Source organism: Mangifera indica, chromosome 17 (assembly GCF_011075055.1).
Source record: "Mangifera indica cultivar Alphonso chromosome 17, CATAS_Mindica_2.1, whole genome shotgun sequence".
In the NCBI taxonomy this organism is placed as follows: Eukaryota; Viridiplantae; Streptophyta; class Magnoliopsida; order Sapindales; family Anacardiaceae; genus Mangifera; species Mangifera indica.
In genome coordinates this window covers 2,671,864-2,690,280 of record NC_058153.1, presented here as the reverse complement: position 1 = coordinate 2,690,280, position 18,417 = coordinate 2,671,864, and the positions used below count along the sequence as shown (strand labels likewise).

At 34.7% G+C, this 18,417-nt stretch overlaps 2 protein-coding genes across 5 annotated transcripts; one reads left to right on the top strand and one right to left on the bottom strand.

The window, feature by feature from the left end:
- Positions 1–1,289: 1,289 nt before the first annotated feature.
- On the bottom strand, positions 1,290–8,369 carry LOC123201013 (nudix hydrolase 20, chloroplastic-like). 2 transcript variants are annotated; one of them, XM_044616456.1, is made up of 9 exons: positions 8,001–8,369; positions 7,855–7,919; positions 7,608–7,779; positions 7,405–7,485; positions 3,271–3,396; positions 2,326–2,405; positions 2,020–2,135; positions 1,782–1,902; positions 1,290–1,569 (listed from the first exon to the last, which is right to left on the bottom strand). In XM_044616456.1, exons 1-9 carry the CDS (start codon positions 8,289–8,291, stop codon positions 1,500–1,502), a joined length of 1,122 nt encoding a protein of 373 aa, XP_044472391.1. In that variant the 5' UTR covers positions 8,292–8,369; the 3' UTR covers positions 1,290–1,499. The 2 variants fall into 2 exon arrangements, with proteins under 2 accessions (XP_044472391.1, XP_044472392.1); XM_044616457.1 differs by having other exon boundaries at positions 8,006–8,175.
- Positions 8,370–9,373: 1,004 nt separating this feature from the next.
- Positions 9,374–18,048, top strand: LOC123200989. 3 transcript variants are annotated; one of them, XR_006498695.1, is made up of 16 exons: positions 9,374–9,720; positions 9,826–9,903; positions 10,219–10,268; positions 10,410–10,463; positions 10,878–10,930; positions 11,199–11,271; positions 11,567–11,628; positions 12,325–12,393; positions 14,413–14,518; positions 15,446–15,516; positions 15,917–16,017; positions 16,298–16,393; positions 16,822–16,889; positions 16,996–17,041; positions 17,241–17,339; positions 17,827–18,048. XR_006498695.1 is itself a non-coding variant. In XM_044616420.1 (15 exons), the coding sequence occupies exons 1-15, from the start codon at positions 9,652–9,654 to the stop codon at positions 17,905–17,907; spliced, it is 1,077 nt and encodes a 358-aa protein (XP_044472355.1). In that variant the 5' UTR covers positions 9,376–9,651; the 3' UTR covers positions 17,908–18,048. The 3 variants fall into 3 exon arrangements, 1 of the variants encoding a protein (XP_044472355.1); XR_006498696.1 differs by having other exon boundaries at positions 17,492–17,894; XM_044616420.1 differs by lacking the exon at positions 17,241–17,339 and having other exon boundaries at positions 9,376–9,720.
- The last annotated feature ends 369 nt before the right edge of the window (positions 18,049–18,417 follow it).

The following is an 18,417-nucleotide window of genomic DNA, read 5'->3' as shown; positions in this document are numbered from 1 at the left end:
CCAAAAAGAAACTTGTTTATAAATAGACTTGTAACTACCAATTTAATGTAATGAAAAATAGAAACAATTTGTAGCTTTAGGAATTAGTTCAGTATACTTTCATTGCCTCTATTTGTACTTTTTCAACCTTCATTGTTGGTAATCCAAGTCTTTTCGGCCTTCATTACCATTGTTTGTGCCTTTTCGACCTTTATTGTTATTGATTCAAGTCTTGTCTACCGTCATTGCCACTGTTCAAATCTGTTAGAGAAGAATCAAGAGAAAATTTTTGTCAAACAGTTTTTGTCTCCGCTCATTATGACCCGCTTCATTCCTGTCAATGACTTCGTCCATCAATGTCTGATAGGTCGTTGCCATCACTGGTCCCGTTGGGTTATTGGATCATGATCTCATGAGCGATACTTTGGTCTTCTCTGACCAAGATTTGTGGCAACCCTCTCATCGTAACCTTGGAGATCTTTTTCTTTCACCGACAGTCTTTTCCCATCATGTCATGGTTTATTTGCAGAGTCTCTTGGCATCAACAATAGGATCTTTGAAGGAATAGTCTAAGCGACAATTGGTTCTATCGTTTTCAGAAGTAGAAGATCACCAAATTGACATGTCATTTTTAGAAATGAGAAGTTTACATGGGTATAAATGAGATAAACTAGTGGAAGCTTAAAGTTACAATCTAGTGGAAGCTTAAAGTTATAATTGATACCAGCTTGAATTACATGGTTGCATTTGATTAGAGGCATAAGTGGGTTGGACTGAACTAGCCTGAAAAATCCTTATACGTGACCTTATGTATATACGGTTAGACCGTGCCAAGCTTTAAAGTGTACCAGTTAGTTAATTTTAATAAAAATTAATTTTTTATATTATAACTACCATTTAATTGGTTTTTTTAAATTTTTATATAATTATGTAAACAATAACAAACTGGGCCGGGCCATTCCGAGCTTGATGTCCAGGCCCAAATTAAGGCCCAGGGGACTGATCCACCACAGTTTCAACCAGTGGTTATTTTCGTATTTCGGGCTGGGCCAGCCATTTGTCTTGTCTACATCTGATACAAGATTGAACTAGGCGGAAATTTTTAGTTCATCAAATAAAGAGGTCTATGAGGACACCAAAAATACAAGTACGCATTTGGTGAACATTCACGTTTCCTATTTTCATTGGATTAAATGTCTTGGATGGAATTTTGTCAAATTCTGGATCATCGATCCAAGAGCAACTGATCACATGATTCATGCGTCACAAAAATTCACTACATATACTGGATACCTCAATTTTGCGGTGAATTTATTAAAAAGTTGTTAATTTTATTGAGATTGGACTTTCCCCCCTCAATCCTTTCCATATTTTATTCCATAAACCACCTTTTAATACTGGTAACCTCCAATCAACATTGATGAGGAGGACCATTCAGACTACATGACAAATTGTGATTGAGCACTAACGCCTTACTTTTCCTTGACAGAAAATGCTCAATTTTTACTTCACAGATTTAATTAGGAGCAATCTCCCCTCCTCAAACTTTGCAGAAGATCCAAGTATCGAAAAGATTCAGGACAAATGTACCTGCAATATTGTGGAGAAATGTTAGGATCATTTGGGGATAGCATTTCCTTGTTACATGGCAAAAGCATTTTACTTTGACCCTTTAAAGCTATTGAATATTAGTAAAATTAAAGGTTAGATATCTCTTTAATTTTACTTTGTTATTATATTTCCTTTTGGAAGATTAAGAAATAACACAAAGGATAATACAAATAACAACCCAACAATCATACCCATGCCGAAACAAGAAATCGGTGATGACGAGTGAGCAATTTGCCTTGAAGAATTCTGTTCTGCGTATGACATTTGCAACATTTGTCACAGGGATCAACTTAAAGCTCTCCACTTCTCCATCTACAAAATGTAACACCCCGTTAAAATGAAAAGCAAAACAAATATCTAACACCAGGAAGCCTTGTCAACATGGCATTATTTTCACTATCGAAGAATATTGTAAGTTATTGCAGTCACCTTGATTCTCAGGTATAAAATCCTCAGGCAATTTCAAATCATAACAAAATAGAACATCTCTTTTGTATCTGTACCCATCAATGTCCACATAGGAAACAGCACCTACTGGTATAGCTCTGTGAAAAAATTATCTCTAATCTATTAGAAAAAAGAATACCCATGAGAGACACAGAGAAGGCATAGTAAGGTTGTATCAGAATCTTGGGACATAAAACTTTAAAGTAAGGTTTAATTTCCTATCCAATGCAAGCGTGCTAAATGTGCTGATATTAGAACTGACAATTCAATGATTGGAAGAAAGCTTACCCAATGGATATGGACCTAGGTATTCCTGCTTCCTCTTCACATTCCTTCATAAGATTCTCCCCACAAGCAATACCATGTGGCTGCAATTACCATCACAATATAAAAAATAAAGAATTAGGTCAGAGATATAATGAGCAAAAGGATTATCTTACGGGCTTGCAAATGAACAAGACTTATGATCTTAGTCTTATCAACAACAATCCAATTTCATCAAACGGAGTAATGAGACCTCAAGAATTGCAACATGCAAGAACAACAAAGATTTTCCACTGGTATCAGGTTTTAGTTCTGAATTCAAGTTAATCTGGCTTGTCAAAGAGTTTAGTGATTAATTTAAGGTTAAAAAAAGACACAAGCTAAGTTTCTCTGGCTCACAAAAACTAACCAATTTCAAGCATAAATGGCCGCAAAACATACAATAAAAGTTTAACCTGAATTCATTCAGGCTGCATATTTTGTAGCTAACATAATGTAGAGCACTAATAAGTATTTTATTGCCTCTTCCTCCGGTCCTACAAGAGAAAGATACATGAAAGTAAAAGCACATCAAAATCAAACAGTCATTGGCACAATGTGATAACCTCTTCCTAGCTCCCGAGTAAAATCTTAGTGGAAGCTCAGAGAGCCAATCCCGTCAGGAAAAAAAATTACATATATTTTAGAATCTTCTACTTCCCCTGCAAGCACCATATTGATTGATTTTACCGCAAGCACATCATTCAAATTTTGAAATGATGGCCTTTAGTCATATTTGTGTTGCTTTCAAAAGTGGGAGTATCCCTTAATGAACCTTGCTGAGGTACCGTGCTTTCCCTTTTTTAAGAAAAAAATAAAGGAATGTGGACACTGAACTTATTATAAGATAACATGAGACTCTATACTAGTCTTAAGAAAGAACCAAAATGACCAACAAATTACAGCAAGTAAAAGGCTGTTATTACAAACCAATCCTCCAGCAACTAGATGATCAAGCATTCCTGGATAAGTAGGTTTCATTTGACTTCTTTTTCCAATCCATAGAAATTTCTGCCCATCTCTTTCAACGTAGCCGTTCATGTGAACTCCATAAGCCTATTTCCAAAGGAGGCAATTTGCAAAGAAAATGAAAATCGATTAAGCAGCAAGAAAAAAAAAATAGTTTCTGTTAAAGACTTGGTTCTGCACAATTAATCCAACAGCAACCCACACAATTATCCAACACACAGCTTCAACAAAACAACCGAACAATACTCAACAAATTGAAAGATAAGTCACTGATTTATGTTCATAGAGGGTTCAACCGGAATTTCACTGCTTTCATTCAAAATTTAAGAACAACAGCAAATGAAAATAACAAAGGGTGATCCAGCAATTCAAGGAGCTGGAGACCTACCCTTTCACCCAAAGGCTGTCCAAAACCCAAAACAGTGTCTTCTTTTTTTCCCTTGTTAGCCTAGAGTCCTCTTTTTACTCCATTTCTCCTCTAACTGCCGAAGATTGTATCTGCCACGTATCTTCTCTTTCCCTGCCTTGCTTTTGTGTTGTGCTACCACTCGTGTTTTCTGCCATGGTATGCATTGGCACTACTAAGTCCTAACAGTTTCTGAAGACATTACAAGTACAACAAGGGCATCAGAAAATTTCTCTATGACCATGTTAGGACTAAGTCATACTAATGCATACCATGGCAGAAAACACAAGGCTGGGGGCACAAAATGGAATGAGGTTGGTGGGACAAAAACAAGGCAGGACCACTTGGGAAAGAAAAGACGTGGCAGATGCAGATTAAGGAAATTGTTGGGCGGTTAGAGGCGGAAACAAATAAGAGAGGAATGGATGACGAGGGAAGGTATTTAGGAGAGTGTCTAGCCTCTCGAAAGCTAGACAAGGGGTTGTGGTCCTGGTTTCTTTTGATTCTTGTCGTTTTTTGCACAGAAAGAGGCAAATACAATTCCATTTGCAATCACTAGTTGAATCAATACAACAATACAATTCATTCGAAACTTTTTTCTGTCAATATTTACATTTACAGTATGTTCTTGTTTGAATCTATTGTTTTTGCTTGTTAAATATCTAACAATTTGGTATCAAAGCACACTAGGCTTGGGTCATGGTGAGCACCAGAATGGATTCAAGGATTGACTAGTTTGAGAAGGAGGTGACAGAAAGAATGGGGGGGATTCGACATTGAGCTAAAAATTCTAAAGGAAGGGCTCAGTGAAGTGAAAGATCTCATGACCCTGTTGTACTAGAACACACAACTGGGAAATCGTAAACAAAGCTCTGATTAATCAGTTAGAACACTAGGGAGAAGCTAAAGGCTCAGGCAAGGATGAAACGTGGCAGAAAGAGCTAATGGTGACTAGGAGATGTCGGAAAGGAGGAACCCAAGGGTAGGGAATCAGGAAGGAGTTGGTGGGAATACTGCACCACAGAATGAGGTAGTTTTTGATCATCAGGTGCATCGACTAGAGTTGCCATTGTTCGGTGGTGAAGATTCCACCAGTAAGATCTTTTGGGTTAAAAGATACTTTGTTGTGAACCAAATCAAAGAAAGAGACAGGATTCTAGTCACCATTGTTTGCACGAAAGGACTGGTTCTAACATGGTTGCAGTGGGCAGTGGCAAAGAGTCCAATCACCAATTGGGATATTTTCAAACAAGCCTTGATTGAGAGATTCCGACCATCACAAGAGGGTACCATTATTGAGGAGTTACTTTCTCTCCAACAGCTTGGTGCGCTGGCTGAGTATCAAAGTTTATTCAAGCGACTATTAGCATTGAGAGATCTCTTTGATGAATTGCTCAAGGAGCTTTTACCAATTGTTTGGTGGATGAAATCAGGGTCGAGGTAAGAGTCCTTGGGCGGCCTACTACCTTATCCCAAGTAATGCTATGGCCTGAAAAGTGAAGGACATATAATGGATATTGCATTAAATGATAAAAGCCAAGGGTTGGCTCATCAAAGGCATTCCAAGCCTCACAAATGAGCCTCCAAACAAGTGCCTCCTTTCCTTACACACCCCAACCCATTCCTTCAAACACCCCATCCTATGTACACCCACCTAACCCAACAAGCCCAAATGAAAACCAACCCACCTTCAACACCCAAACCCAAATGAATCAACCCAACCCATCCAAGGCTTTGTTCAATCCAAACCCACCAAGGCAAATCCCATTCAACATTTCACAAATGGCTAAGAACTTGAGGCAGTCGACAACAAAGGCAAAGGATGCTAGCATAATGGGCTGACAATCGTTGTTCCAAAGACTCTCAAATAAGGAGTTTCAATCAAAGATAGTTAAAGGATTGTGCTTTCAGTGTGATGAACAATTCAAATTGAATCATCGTTGTCAGAACTGCCAATTACACAACTTTTGGTTAGTAAAAAGGATGAGGAGATCAAGTTGCCTAGTGGGGAGGAAGAATGTCTAGACCTAGACAAAGATTTCAATATAGTCCATGGGGAATATGAGCCCTTACAAAACTTTCAAGGTGAAAGGAATTTTGGGAGACCAAGAGGTGAGGATTTTGATTAATAGTGGTGCTAGCCAAAATTTCATCTTAGAAAATTTAGTGAGGGAATTGAAGTTGGAGGTGAAGTTATTTAGGGGAGCAAATTGTATAGAATTTTTTACCCACTCAATTGGGTCATGTAGATGTGATTTTAGGACAGGAATGGCTGCATAATTTGGGAGAAGTCAAGGCACTTGGAAAGGAGAAAAAAAAAAAAAGAAATGAAGGTAGATATGTCTTTACCTAGGGTTGAATCCCAATTAAAGAAGCAAATTGGCCCAACCATCTTAAGTCAAACATTACCCGATTGTATGAGTAACGTTGTTGAACTTGAGTTGCAACCTTAAGGTGAGATATAGAAAACCTTTCGTTGGATTGCTCTCATTCGCAGATATTCTTTACAGGGACGTTTGAAAGAGTTAATCTTGTATGAACCCATGGGGTGAGAAGGTATTGATCCTGTTTCTTTCACGTTTTCTACATGTCTTAAGGCATGTAGTGACATTCTTGACGTGAGTTTGAGTAGGCAGTTGCATGCTCAAACAATTTTGGTTGATAGCCTTATGTATGATTTATATGTTGGTAACGTCTTGATTGATATGTATGTAAATTGTGGGATTTTGGATTGTGGGCATAAGCTATTTGATGAGATGCCTAAGGAAGACATGATTTCTACAACTCGGTTAATTGTTACAAATACCAAAAGTGGGGAAAAGGAATATGCTAGTGTATTAGTTTGGTTCTTATGGCATGAATCACTCATTGTCCCACTTGATGAAAACACGTGTTAGACCTTTCTTATGGAAACATGTTTTGGCCTTCTACAATGGTATCTTGGTGAAGCGATTAATGCACATATTTCTCATTTCCACCTCAAGGACAAGGTGGCTTTCATTAAGCAAGGAAATGTTAGGACTAAGTCATAATAATGCATACTATGGCATAAAATACAAGATTGGGTGCACAAAATGGAATGAGGTTGGTAGCACAAAAGCAAAGCAGGAACGCTTAATAAAGAGAAGACATGTGGCAGATGCAAAATAAGGAAATTATTGGGCAAATTCGAGGTAGAAACAAATAAGAGGAGAATGGATAAGAGGAGCAGGGAGGGGAGGAAAATAATGGGATAGGTATTTGGGAGAGTACCTAGCCTCTTGAAAGTTAGACAGGCGGTGTGATCCTGGCTTCTATTGATTCTTGTTGTTTTCTGTCATTTGTGCATAGCGTATTTACAATCACCAGTTGAATCAATACAACAATACAATCCATTCAAATCTTTTCATCAGTCAATATTCACATTTACAGTCTGTTCTTATTTGAATCTATTGTTCTTGATTGTTGGGTATCTAACAGACTGCAACCTTCAAATGATACAACACTGATGATAGAAAAAAAAAACATATACTACAACTAAGTACCCATCATCACATAAACTTCAAGAATATGCCGAATAGCAGATCGATGATCACAATATAATAAAATCTGATTCAGTCACCTTAAAAGTATTATGCTAAATGCACAAAGTATGTTGAGAAACAACGAATATGTTTTCCAAACAATATAAGTCATACAATGCTACCCACCTTTATTCCAAAATAAGGAGCAGCTGCACGTTCAAGGGAGAAAAAAATTGGTGCGCCAAAGGACGATTTAACAGGGTACAGCTAAATAAAGGCAATCAAATTCAAAATTAGCCAACACATAGAACCAGAATCTTATCACAAACGAATTTAATCTCAGATGCACATTACATTTTACTTAAAGTAATCATCAAAAGCAGTAGTACCTCGTTTCTTATACCTGGGATCACTTCTTCTTCACCCAAGCATTTAATTACTTCTCCAACAGCTCTCGTCCTCTCCTCCGCTGTTTTTAGCTTCGAATTTAAGGCCACATGACCTCCGTTGTCCTCAGAATAAACGAAAACTTCACCATATCTCCTTAACTGCTTAGCAAAACTGCCAAATATCAAAACAAATAAATAAACAACAATTAACCTAATTGGTAATTCAGATGTACAGTTTTTTTTTTACCGATTATGTGTATAACCCACAAGTTGGCCCTCGATGATAAAAGGAACAAACTCGGAGTGCAATTCCTGCATAATATTTCAATTAAAAAAATTAAGTCCAGGAAATTAATAATCATTAATGCGTCGTTTCGTTTGATAGAAAATTACTGAACCGCGATTGCAGAGTTTGATCTTTTCGAAGTATCCATTTAGATCGGATGCATCGTCCGGAGAATAGCCTGGTTGAGAGACTCTAAAGACGTCATTCCACGTGAAGCTACTATTGCTGAAGCTAACGGCTGTTGCAGAACGTGAAGACGTAGTTAATTTTATTGAGCTACAACGAGAAGAAAAACGTGCCGGAACTGTTATAAGAATACTCTGCGTAAAAACATGAGAAGCTTTGGAGTTGTAGAGAGGAAAGAACGAGCGTAGGATTGTCTGAGTGTTGCAGGCCATTGAAAGAGTGAGAGGCAAGGACTGTGAACAAATAAGGAAGTTTTATTAGTGAAAAATGGTTAAGTTCATTTGTTTAATTCTCTACTTCAGTTAGCCACCTTCATATTCATGTCTAGATCATTATGGCTAAAAACCATTTCCCACCCAAAGTTTGATGGAGAGACATTTTCACCTTTAAGTTTGTAAAGTTTGTTTATACACCTGTCATCGGCTTTTGATGGTAAAAAGTACAAGTTCTCATATCACTAATAGACTTAAATATAATTCCTCTTCATATTTGGAATATTTTGTTTTCCCGTGACAGCCAAAAGGCTTGTTCCCACCCAAGGTATGATATATTCTTAAAATTCTATATCTTAATTATTTAAAATTTAAATACTTATTCATAAAATATTTTTTATTAAAAATTATCAGTTAAAGTAAAGAATAAAATCTTTATTTAATAAAATTTTAAAAAATTAAATTTTTATCACTTTTTTCTTTCTAAATTTAAAAATCTATAATTTCTTTTTTTGATTAATTTGTACATCGACTAACATACAAATCGATTGAAAAAAGCAAATCTATGCTTCATCTTTTTATCGATAAATCGTCAACCTATCTCCGATTGGCTAATGATTTGTCATTGTTCAAAAGAGGAAAAAACATCGTTATAGAGGTTGATCGATTTTGGTTATCAAAGGAGTAACAACAAGAAAAAGTTACAAACCCTATGAGGAAAATATTTATTTTTCAAATGGCCAAAGGACTATTTACCACCTAAGATATGTTACAATCTTAAGTTTCTCCCTTTTAACTTTGATAATCCTAAATACCTACCTATAAGTAATTAAAATTAACAATAATAAAAGTAAAATCATCTTTGACCTGATAGATTTTTAAATTTAGGAGAATAAATATGATAAAATTTTAGTTTTTAAAATTATTTTATTAAATAATAATTTTATTTTTAATTTTAACTGAGATTTTTAATTGAAATTAACTTATAAATAAATGTTTAAGTTTTAAAAAATGGATTTAATGGAACTTTAGAAATACATCCAACCTTGGGTAGAACAAGTCTTTTGGCCTTCCATAACTGTTACTTGAACCAAACGCAGCCTCAACTTAGCAAATTTCAAATCAAAAGCGGGCGACTGTCGTCACAACTGTCCAAATAAAGGATCACGAAACCTGCGTAGCTTAGAGCCAAAAAACTGGATTTTTTTATTCGTTTACATTTTGAATTGGCAATTACGCATGAAGACTTACTTTACATATAAAACTCGCATAAATTCTCAAATTCACTGTCCTTCCCGGGAGCTCTCACTTGCCGGCGCGGTTTAATCGGAGTCTTTCCCGCCAGATAACGTTTCAGAAGATGTCTTGTTCGTCGGAAAGCGTTGTTCCTACTCTCAGAACTGTCACCATTTCTTACTCCGAGCTTAAGGCAAGTTCCTCTCCCAACTTCTGTTTTGAAGTTAAACTATGTGTGTATTTGCGTAAATACGAGCTGCTGGAAAGTTCTGATCGTTTTTGGAGTTGACTGAAACAGGACAAGAACGCTGACTTGTCGGTGAAAATTGAACAAGGGTTTGGAGCAAACGGGCTAGGAATCCTCGCCGTTACAGACGTATGAATTCAATTGTTGCATAGATATTTGTGCATAATAATGTTATGCTATCGTAATATGACTATCGTTTTGGAATATGATGATATAAGTAATATTAACTAAATTATATGACAGAAAGCCTTTAACAAACGCTTCGAGTTAATGTTTGTTGTCTGTTATTTAAAGTGCCTCCTTTTCAGTTGAATTAATGTATGTAACATTGGCTCTTATATCTGAAATTCTGAGAAGTATTTTTTTTCTTGCTTCAAAGTTTTTTCATTGTTTTTTATTTTGCCTGTGATCACTTTTCTGAATTTCAATGTTCAATCCTTATAGGTTCCAGGGTTTTCTTCATTGCGTCAGAATCTTCTGCAGCTTGCACCCAGGTACAATATTCAAATTATTTCTTTATTATTCAACTCAAGCTTGCTGTTTTGTTTAAGTTTATGGAGAACTGAAGTGTTTTTTCAGTAAGCAATTGGGTTTTTTTTTTTTTTTTAAATTCTCACAAGATTCTATTTTGTCAGATTAGCTAGTCTGCCTGAAGAGGCAAAGAAGGATCTTGAAGATCATCATAGCAGGTATTGATTTTGTTATCTCTCATCTGATTTCCATATATTTAGACTGTTGGCAGTTTGCTAGATGAGATTTCTCCTTATGTTGAGTCCCTCTGCCAAAGCAAAAGAACCAGTGTTGTCATTTTCACCATATTGATTGTTACACATCTACTAGGAAGCTTATTTTGGTGCAAATATGGAGGTGTAAGCACTATACTGCTTTATTTATTTTTTGTAACTGTTCGGCTAGATTTTCAAACTTCTATTGGTTCATCAAGCTTTGTTTAATTCCTGATAATGTTTGATATTTTTCAAAAAATAATGGAATTCAGTGAATTTTTGCAGTATTTTTAGCTGATCTTTATTGTAGTTTTTCTTGACGTTTTTTTTGAAGATTCATGAAATTATTTTTGTGTTTTTACCTATTGTTACCTAAAGGTATAACTTTGGATGGAGTCATGGAAAGGAGAAGCTTGAATCTGGAAAGCCTGGTAAGTATTTCAATTTTTAATTTTTAAGAACTATTCCAACAGCTTAAGTAAAATATTAAGAACTTATACCGTATGGGATTGGTGAAAGTGTGGGAAACTTCATTTTATTTAAATTTAATATGAGTTCTTTTGATTAGAAATACCAAGAACCTTGTTATGGTGGTATGAAGATGGCTTTTTAGAATGTTTATGAGATAGTATGAAGTAGATTTAGTGATAGTGCAGGATAATTTTCCCTTTTAATTCTATTCCTGTGTTTGTGTCACAGATATGTTGAAGGGTTCCTTCTATGCAAATCCAGTATTGGATGTACCTACAACTGACCCATCTCTGATACAATGGTAAATGTATTAAGAAAGAATTCAAGTGCTTTTGGCATTCTCTCATCTTCCAAGTTGTTGTTGTAGATCTTTGTGTCCTAACAAAAAAGATCGTGAAAGCATGGACAAAGTAGGAATAAGAATGGGTGGATATCTATCTTTGATATGATAAATTAACTGTAGAATTTTATTAAATTCATCAGCTAAGTCTTCCATTATGATGTAGTAGATTTATTTCTGTTCGTCATATGCTGATTGGATACAGAAAATATGACTGTGCTTAATTGCTTTATTTATTACCTGTTCTGTCTTTTAGGTATCCATCCTATTGTGGTTCAAATATATGGCCTGATAGTGCATTGCCAGAACTTGAAGGGGGTATGTTCACAAATGATTACTGTCTAATTTTCTCTGCTTCAAATAGTGAGGAAATTTTTTTGCAAACTGGTTATTATCTTTTCTTATAATGTTTTGTTTTGGGACATTCCTTTCATGATTTTGGGATTCATTACTGAAAACATCTATTTATGTCTTTGGGGTGCAATCTTGCGAGCTATATTACCAATCCATAACCGCTGCACTAAGGCTTTTATAAGTAAATCATCTATCCATGATGCTGCAACCATATGGAGCATCTTGACATAAAAAGGAATTCATAATCTTTCCAGAATCATATGCTTGTTTGTGGAATATTTCTATGTGATGTCTATTGGTTTCTCTGCTTGCAATCTATTTTTAAGTTTCATTATATTATCTATTAATTTAAGATTTCTTTCTGTTTTTTGCCATGTGTATGCATGCTTGTGTGCCCTGCTGCTGATGTAGCTGATGTTTGTGGCTGGCATTGGCAGAATTATGTTTTCCTCTATATAACATTTTTCTGAAATAATCTATTTTTGGGATGAATCTATGCCATATTAATGAACAAGATGTTGTGAAAGTGAGGGAGTTATTTTTCATTGGTATACCAGTTCCTATGTTTCTTTGCTCGGTTTTGTGTTTTTTTTTTTTTTTTTTGAGTGTGCTTCATGAATATTTTACATATCTACTAAATACTATTTTTTTCCTCTCTAGCTTTCAAAAGTCTTGGAAAGCTGATCCTAGATGTTGGACTGATGGTGGCATTTCATTGTGATCAATATGGTAAAAATCCCCCTTGCATGAAATTGTAGCTTTTATGTATAGAAGTTATCAAAGATTGTTGTCTTTTCTTGACTTTATTTTAGATAATTTATAGGACAAGTTGAGTATGACCATAAATGGTTTATGCCCTTCATTTTGTGAGAGTTTCAAGTAACTTATTATGGGAGCTATGTGCTTCATGCCTCGGAAGCTATTAATTCTAGTTTTTTACACTTCTTGATATGTGATAATATTATATGTATGTATGGCTGAATAGATCTTCTATTGAGCTTTAGAAGTTCCAGGGCTGTCTCATTTTAGATTTGAAAGTTTGCTCTTATCAAGCTTGAAAACTGTGTTGGTCTCAAACCCAATTGTAAGCATCGCCAAGTGTGGCCTTCTTCGTTTTTAATCAAATCTTCATGTGAAAAGAGTTAAAATTTTCTTAGTTTAATGCTTATAATATCACAAATGAAAAACTTGTGCACTTTTCTACTCTCATATCTATCGGTATAAGATGATATTATACATTCTAATACGGCTCTTCTAGGGCTAAATCAACCATTATGTATAAGCCCTTGTAGGCTTGTTCCTAATTAAACAAACTACCAGCCGTGGCCTTCTTGTTGTTTTTGTTTTTGATTATCAGTAATGTTTTCTCTTAAAAATAACACTGTTAGAAACTCAGTCCTTATTCAACTAAAACAAAAAAATGAAATACAAAAATGTAAGAAATAAATATTATTTCATTAATTGAAGAGTTACAAGGATAAACTGAACAATTCGAGGAGTTTAGGATCTCTTATTTTTTGGACAGTTTGAGGAGTCTGGGATCTCTCATTTTTTGGACAATTCAAGGAGTCTAGAATATCCCATTTTTTAGTCGTTTGAGGCGTCGGGGACTTCTCTAAATCAGTCAAGGTTTGCTGCCCAAATTATAAAACTCTAAGATATTTTTCATAATAAAACTACTTTAAACTACCCTATAGATTGAGGACATTTCTCTTTCCTTTAAAATCATCTTGTCTTTAAAGTGGATAATTTTTTTCCTTTGCTTTTCAGTTTTCCACACCTACGAACTGTGCCTACTTACTTTTTTTTTTTTTCCGGTTTCCCACACTCATTACAATTGTTCCCACTTGTTTTTTTTTTTTTTTGTCAAAGCTATTTGTCCTCTACTTTTCTATTCTACTTTTCAGTTTCTTTTCCTACCTATCCAACTTTCTGTAGCTTTTTCCATAATAAATGTCTTTTTTTCCCTCTCTTCTTCTTTCATCTACTTTCTTCTTAGCTTCGTCTTCCTATTCCAGCCAGCTCTCCATTGTCGCCGTTCTATTTTCTTCTCCTTCTTCTTTTGTTTCTTTTTTTTTCAACATGCGTCATCAATTCATTTTTTTCTTCTTATACGTTTGGCAGAGTTTCTTCCACACTCAACTAGAGTTTTATCACGAATTCATCACCGTGACATTGATCTCATTCAAATTTTGATTTTTTTCTTATCACTCTCTTTTCTTCTTCTTGTGTTTTCTTTTTTTTCGACCACTTTTCCGACGTCAATTCTAGTGACTCTTTATTTTTTCGATTGTCGGTCTGTCTTCCCTACTGGATCTACTACTTAAATACCATTTTATTGGGAACTTAACCTTCATTCAACTAAAACAAGAAAGTAAAACACAAAAACATAAGAAAATAAACATTATTTCATTAATCCGAGGGTTACAAGGATAAATCGAATAATTCGAGAAGTTCGGAACCTTTCATTTTTTGAACAATTTGAGAAAGTCAGAACATCCCATTTTCCGATCATTTGAGGTGTCAGAGACCTTCTTGAATCAGCCAAGGTTGACTGTCTTCCCCCCTCCCCCCCCCCCCCCTTCCCCCCCCTTTTTGAAATCTAAAAATTTTATTTATAATAAAACTACTTTAAACTATCCTATGGATTGAGGACAAGTGTTTCAGTCCTAACAAAGACCTAGTTTTTTAACTTCTATAACTATTTTGGTATTCATTGACCTTACTTTTTGATAATCACTTGGGCAGTGTCTAAAGGGATGAAAATGAATGTGGATGAAGGCCTTGAGCAAATACTTCTTCGCTCTCGGTGTCACAAAGGTCGTTTGCTTTATTACTTTCCAACACAACAGAGGTATTTCCATTTTGTTTTACTCATTACCGTTATTCATATTTATAACCATCAATCTATTGTAGCCTAATTGTGTGTGTGTGTGTGTGTATTGCTTGCAAAACTGAAAATATTTTTCAACTCATATGTTAATAGTTTGATCAATTATGTGGTCCAATTGCACTAATTGGATCAGCATTTAACTTTATGAAGTTTGTTTTGGTTTACTCTGTGATGCATAATTTCATTGAAATTATATGACAAATATATCTTATGAAATGTTGGCATGCTTCTAAATGAAGCTTTATCTCTGAATCTAGTCAGAACCAAGAGATGAATAATAAGTTATAATGTTTAAATGTTTGGATTTGAACAATATGTTAGTACCATGTGAGTACGTATTCGTAAGATGTTGCATTCAGTGCCACTTTCTTGATTGGCTTTGTCATCTGTAGGCAATTTATTATCTGCTACCACCCCGTGAAGAAATAAGGCATATTAGTGGCAAACTTCTTAGGTTACTCCTCGTTATAACTTCAGTTCAAACTCAAGCTCTAGTTTTCTATCAACCAATTTGATGAATTTTGAGATGTAAACACCAACGAGGGAATTTATGCCTAAAACTATATTTAAGGTTTTCGATGTTTTGTTTTCTGTTAACATTATTTGATGAATCGGCAATCATCTTCTGGTTTCATGATATGCCACATACTCTGTTGCTGATGTTTTGGCCTTGTCAACTGTCAGGGATTATGTGAGTTCCTATTCTTTTGGTTGTAGCTATTTGTGGTCAATATGATTGTTAATGTTAAAATACTCATTTGGTGAACATGTACCATTAAAAAAGGCTAGAATATTTAAGTTGCAGTGCATTATTGTTGTATATATTGACTGAGTAATGAGTTTGGGCTTCAAGAGATGATCATGTAACTTTAAGGCTGTGACTTGCAGCAATCATGTCCAAGATGGTGACTCCATGTCATCTTGGTGTGGATGGCATACAGACCATGGCTCATTGACAGGTGATCAGTTTTTATTCTCACCTAAGTTATCATTCTTAATTGCTGGAACATTTGTTTATAGCCAGCTCATTCATATTTTTTATTTGTCGAATCATTATGTTTAACTCACTATACCTGTACTACTAATGAATAGTTTTTACTGACCACACTATTTTAACTCTTTAGCCTAAATAATTTACAATAGTTTGATTATTTTAATAATGATGCTGCAGTTTCTATTTTAGACTGCCTACAAATATTGATTCCCTCGCCCTGCAACTTTTATTGGCTTAATTTATGTCAACTTTTTTTGTCAAGCTAATATTATACAGATTTCGAAGAAGAGCTTGCCATTCTTGATTTTGTGACACAATTTTCTAGTTGCTTTATTATCTAACTTCTTCTTCAATCCAATATGTAGGTCTGACCTGTGGTATGTTTACAAGAGACGGTATTGTAATACCTTGTCCTGATAATGCTGCTGGCCTCTATATAAGAACAAGGACTGATGAAATTGTCAAAGTATACATTCTTGATCATGATATCCAGCAGTGCATATATACAATCATGATAATTGACACCCCTATGGTCTTGTTTCAAAGGGTTTCTTCATTGGATAGTAAAACAAAAATCTTTCTAATGAGAAAAAAACTTCATTGCAATCAATTTCTATTATGAATGTCTCCATACTAACTGGATTGCAAACATCATTTTTAGTAACTGAGTTCACATTACTGACTACTCCTTGTCATATAAAAGGATGGATTTCTTACTTTGTAACTTGTTTTGTTTTTCACGTAAGGTTGTCTTTGGAGAAGATGAGATAGCATACCAAATTGGTGAGACAACCCAAATACTGTCAAGAGGTTTTCTGTGTGCAACACCTCATTGTGTCCGGGTATGTTCTATAATCATCTTTTTATGTGTTTTGAAGGCTGAAAAAATTTCATCAGAATATGCCATGTATAATAATACTAATCATCAAATTGACTCATTTATTTGTTTTCTGGGCTTGTCTTCTGAGGTTTATCATGATCTGAAATTTTAGCGCTTCTGTCGTATGTGAGGCTCATAAAAAAGAATTAACTTGAACTAAGACAACAAAGGTTATAGTTGCCACTCCAATGAATTTAGTGTGTGTTTGGGAATGTTGTAGCTTAAGAAAATAATCATTTACTTTTTAAGCTACAACCAAAAAAAAGTGTTTGCTTTGTAAACTGTGATAAAGAAGTGACTAGGTGCTTATTTGTCTAAACTTTGTTCTGTTCTCTTTAATTTGTCCTTTTGTTTATAGTGCCAAATTTACTATATGCTAATGTCTATCAGGCACCAAAAGGGAGGGATGTTTCTGGCGTTGACAGATCCACATTTGCATTATTTATGCAACCAGACTGGTATATTCCTTTAGAAAGATCCGTTATAGATTTACCTGAACAAATCTATAGCTTTGGCTGCAATATTTTTGTACTAGTTGATGGAAATTTTTGTTTTCTTTTTTAGGGACGAAAAGCTTAATTTTCCAGAGGAGGTGTGCATTCATAAAGAGGTACGTGATTTAAAACCCTATCCTGTGATGATTTGCGGGCTTCAGTTACAGCACTGTGAAAACCTATGCTGAAAATTTGCCATCTGCAAATAGTGTGGTAAAAAAGAATGGAAATCTTAAATATTTCTTGACAGTGTCTAGGTAAAAAAACCTGCAAATGACAGTGATGTTACAATCTGTGTTTTGGTTTTGCTTTAAGACATGCTTCTGAGGCTCACTTAGTAATGATTGTGGGCCAAGTGGGCTGATTACAGCATGGTCCGTCGTGCCTCGACTCGCTAGCAAGACAAGGCTTATGGTATGACCCATAACCCTTTGGGTGAGCTTTGCCTTTGGTGGCCCAGCCCACAAAAAATATATATTTCATATTTTTTCAATTTTCAATTTTTTAATATTTAATGGACTGCATCAAATCAACCCACAGGCTTGACTCAACCTATAATTTTGTAGACTGTGCTCTCGTTGACCGTGTCAAAATGGAGGGCTTGGCTCAGACCCCTACCATGTCTTGACTCACTCCTTCAAAAGTAGGAAGCCAATAAAACAGTTTAAAAAAAAAAAAATTTAAGTCACTCAAAGGGAATGGAAAAAGTATGACTTGATTCATGTTAGCTGATTAAATTCACAACATGCATTTGAGTGGATGGATTATTGGAAAACTTTGTCAATGTCTAGCATGATCAACTTGCATATTAAATATTTCTTGTTATATTGCATTAGGGATCCATCAATTTGTTGAATATAATTGTAGTTAAATCAACTTTCTTTTCCTGTTTAAATCTCAGGTGATACCATCAAATGGCACTCTTACGTTTGGAGAATACTCGGAGAAACTTTTGGACAAGTATTACCACCAGAAAACATAAATATATATATTTTTTGTTAACCCAAGAAACCCTTGTGGTAAACCCCGAGAGTCCGTAATCACATAAACTTATTATTACAGGCTAAACAAATCAGAAGGTAAATTTTATTATAGTACATTACATTGGATCATTCGAACTTTAGATGGTTGCAAGTGACTCTTAGCTTTTCACCAATTAAGCCATCCTCTGGGCAATATTATTGATATTATCACTCAACAACTATTCATTAACAATGAGTACAAATTTCCTCTTATGCCACGGGGAAAGATTGAATGTAATAGCTTTGTAGGAATCAATTATAAGTTGACATTATTGAATTTCTACAATTAGATTATAGATAAAACTAACCAAAAAAATACAAATAAGTAATAATATTAAATTTATGAATAGTATTATATATATAAATAATATATATCATTTTATATATAAATAATAACGTATTATTATATGTTTAAAAATTTAAAATAAAATAATATTAATTATATAATAATAATATATTATTATTATTAT

Bases quoted from the DNA above. Each gene is read 5' to 3' on its own strand.
- LOC123201013 (XM_044616456.1), bottom strand. From the start codon at position 8,291: ATGGCCTGCAACACTCAGACAATCCTACGCTCGTTCTTTCCTCTCTAC. The intron at 7,920-8,000 runs GTAATTTTCTAT...AATATTATGCAG, and splicing joins AACTCTGCAATCGCGGTTCA to GAATTGCACTCCGAGTTTGT. The intron at 2,136-2,325 runs GTAAGCTTTCTT...ATTTTTTCACAG, and splicing joins CCTAGGTCCATATCCATTGG to AGCTATACCAGTAGGTGCTG.
- LOC123200989 (XM_044616420.1), top strand. From the start codon at position 9,652: ATGTCTTGTTCGTCGGAAAGCGTTGTTCCTACTCTCAGAACTGTCACC. The intron at 10,464-10,877 runs GTATTGATTTTG...TGTTACCTAAAG, and splicing joins CTTGAAGATCATCATAGCAG to GTATAACTTTGGATGGAGTC. The intron at 16,394-16,821 runs GTATGTTCTATA...AATGTCTATCAG, and splicing joins CAACACCTCATTGTGTCCGG to GCACCAAAAGGGAGGGATGT.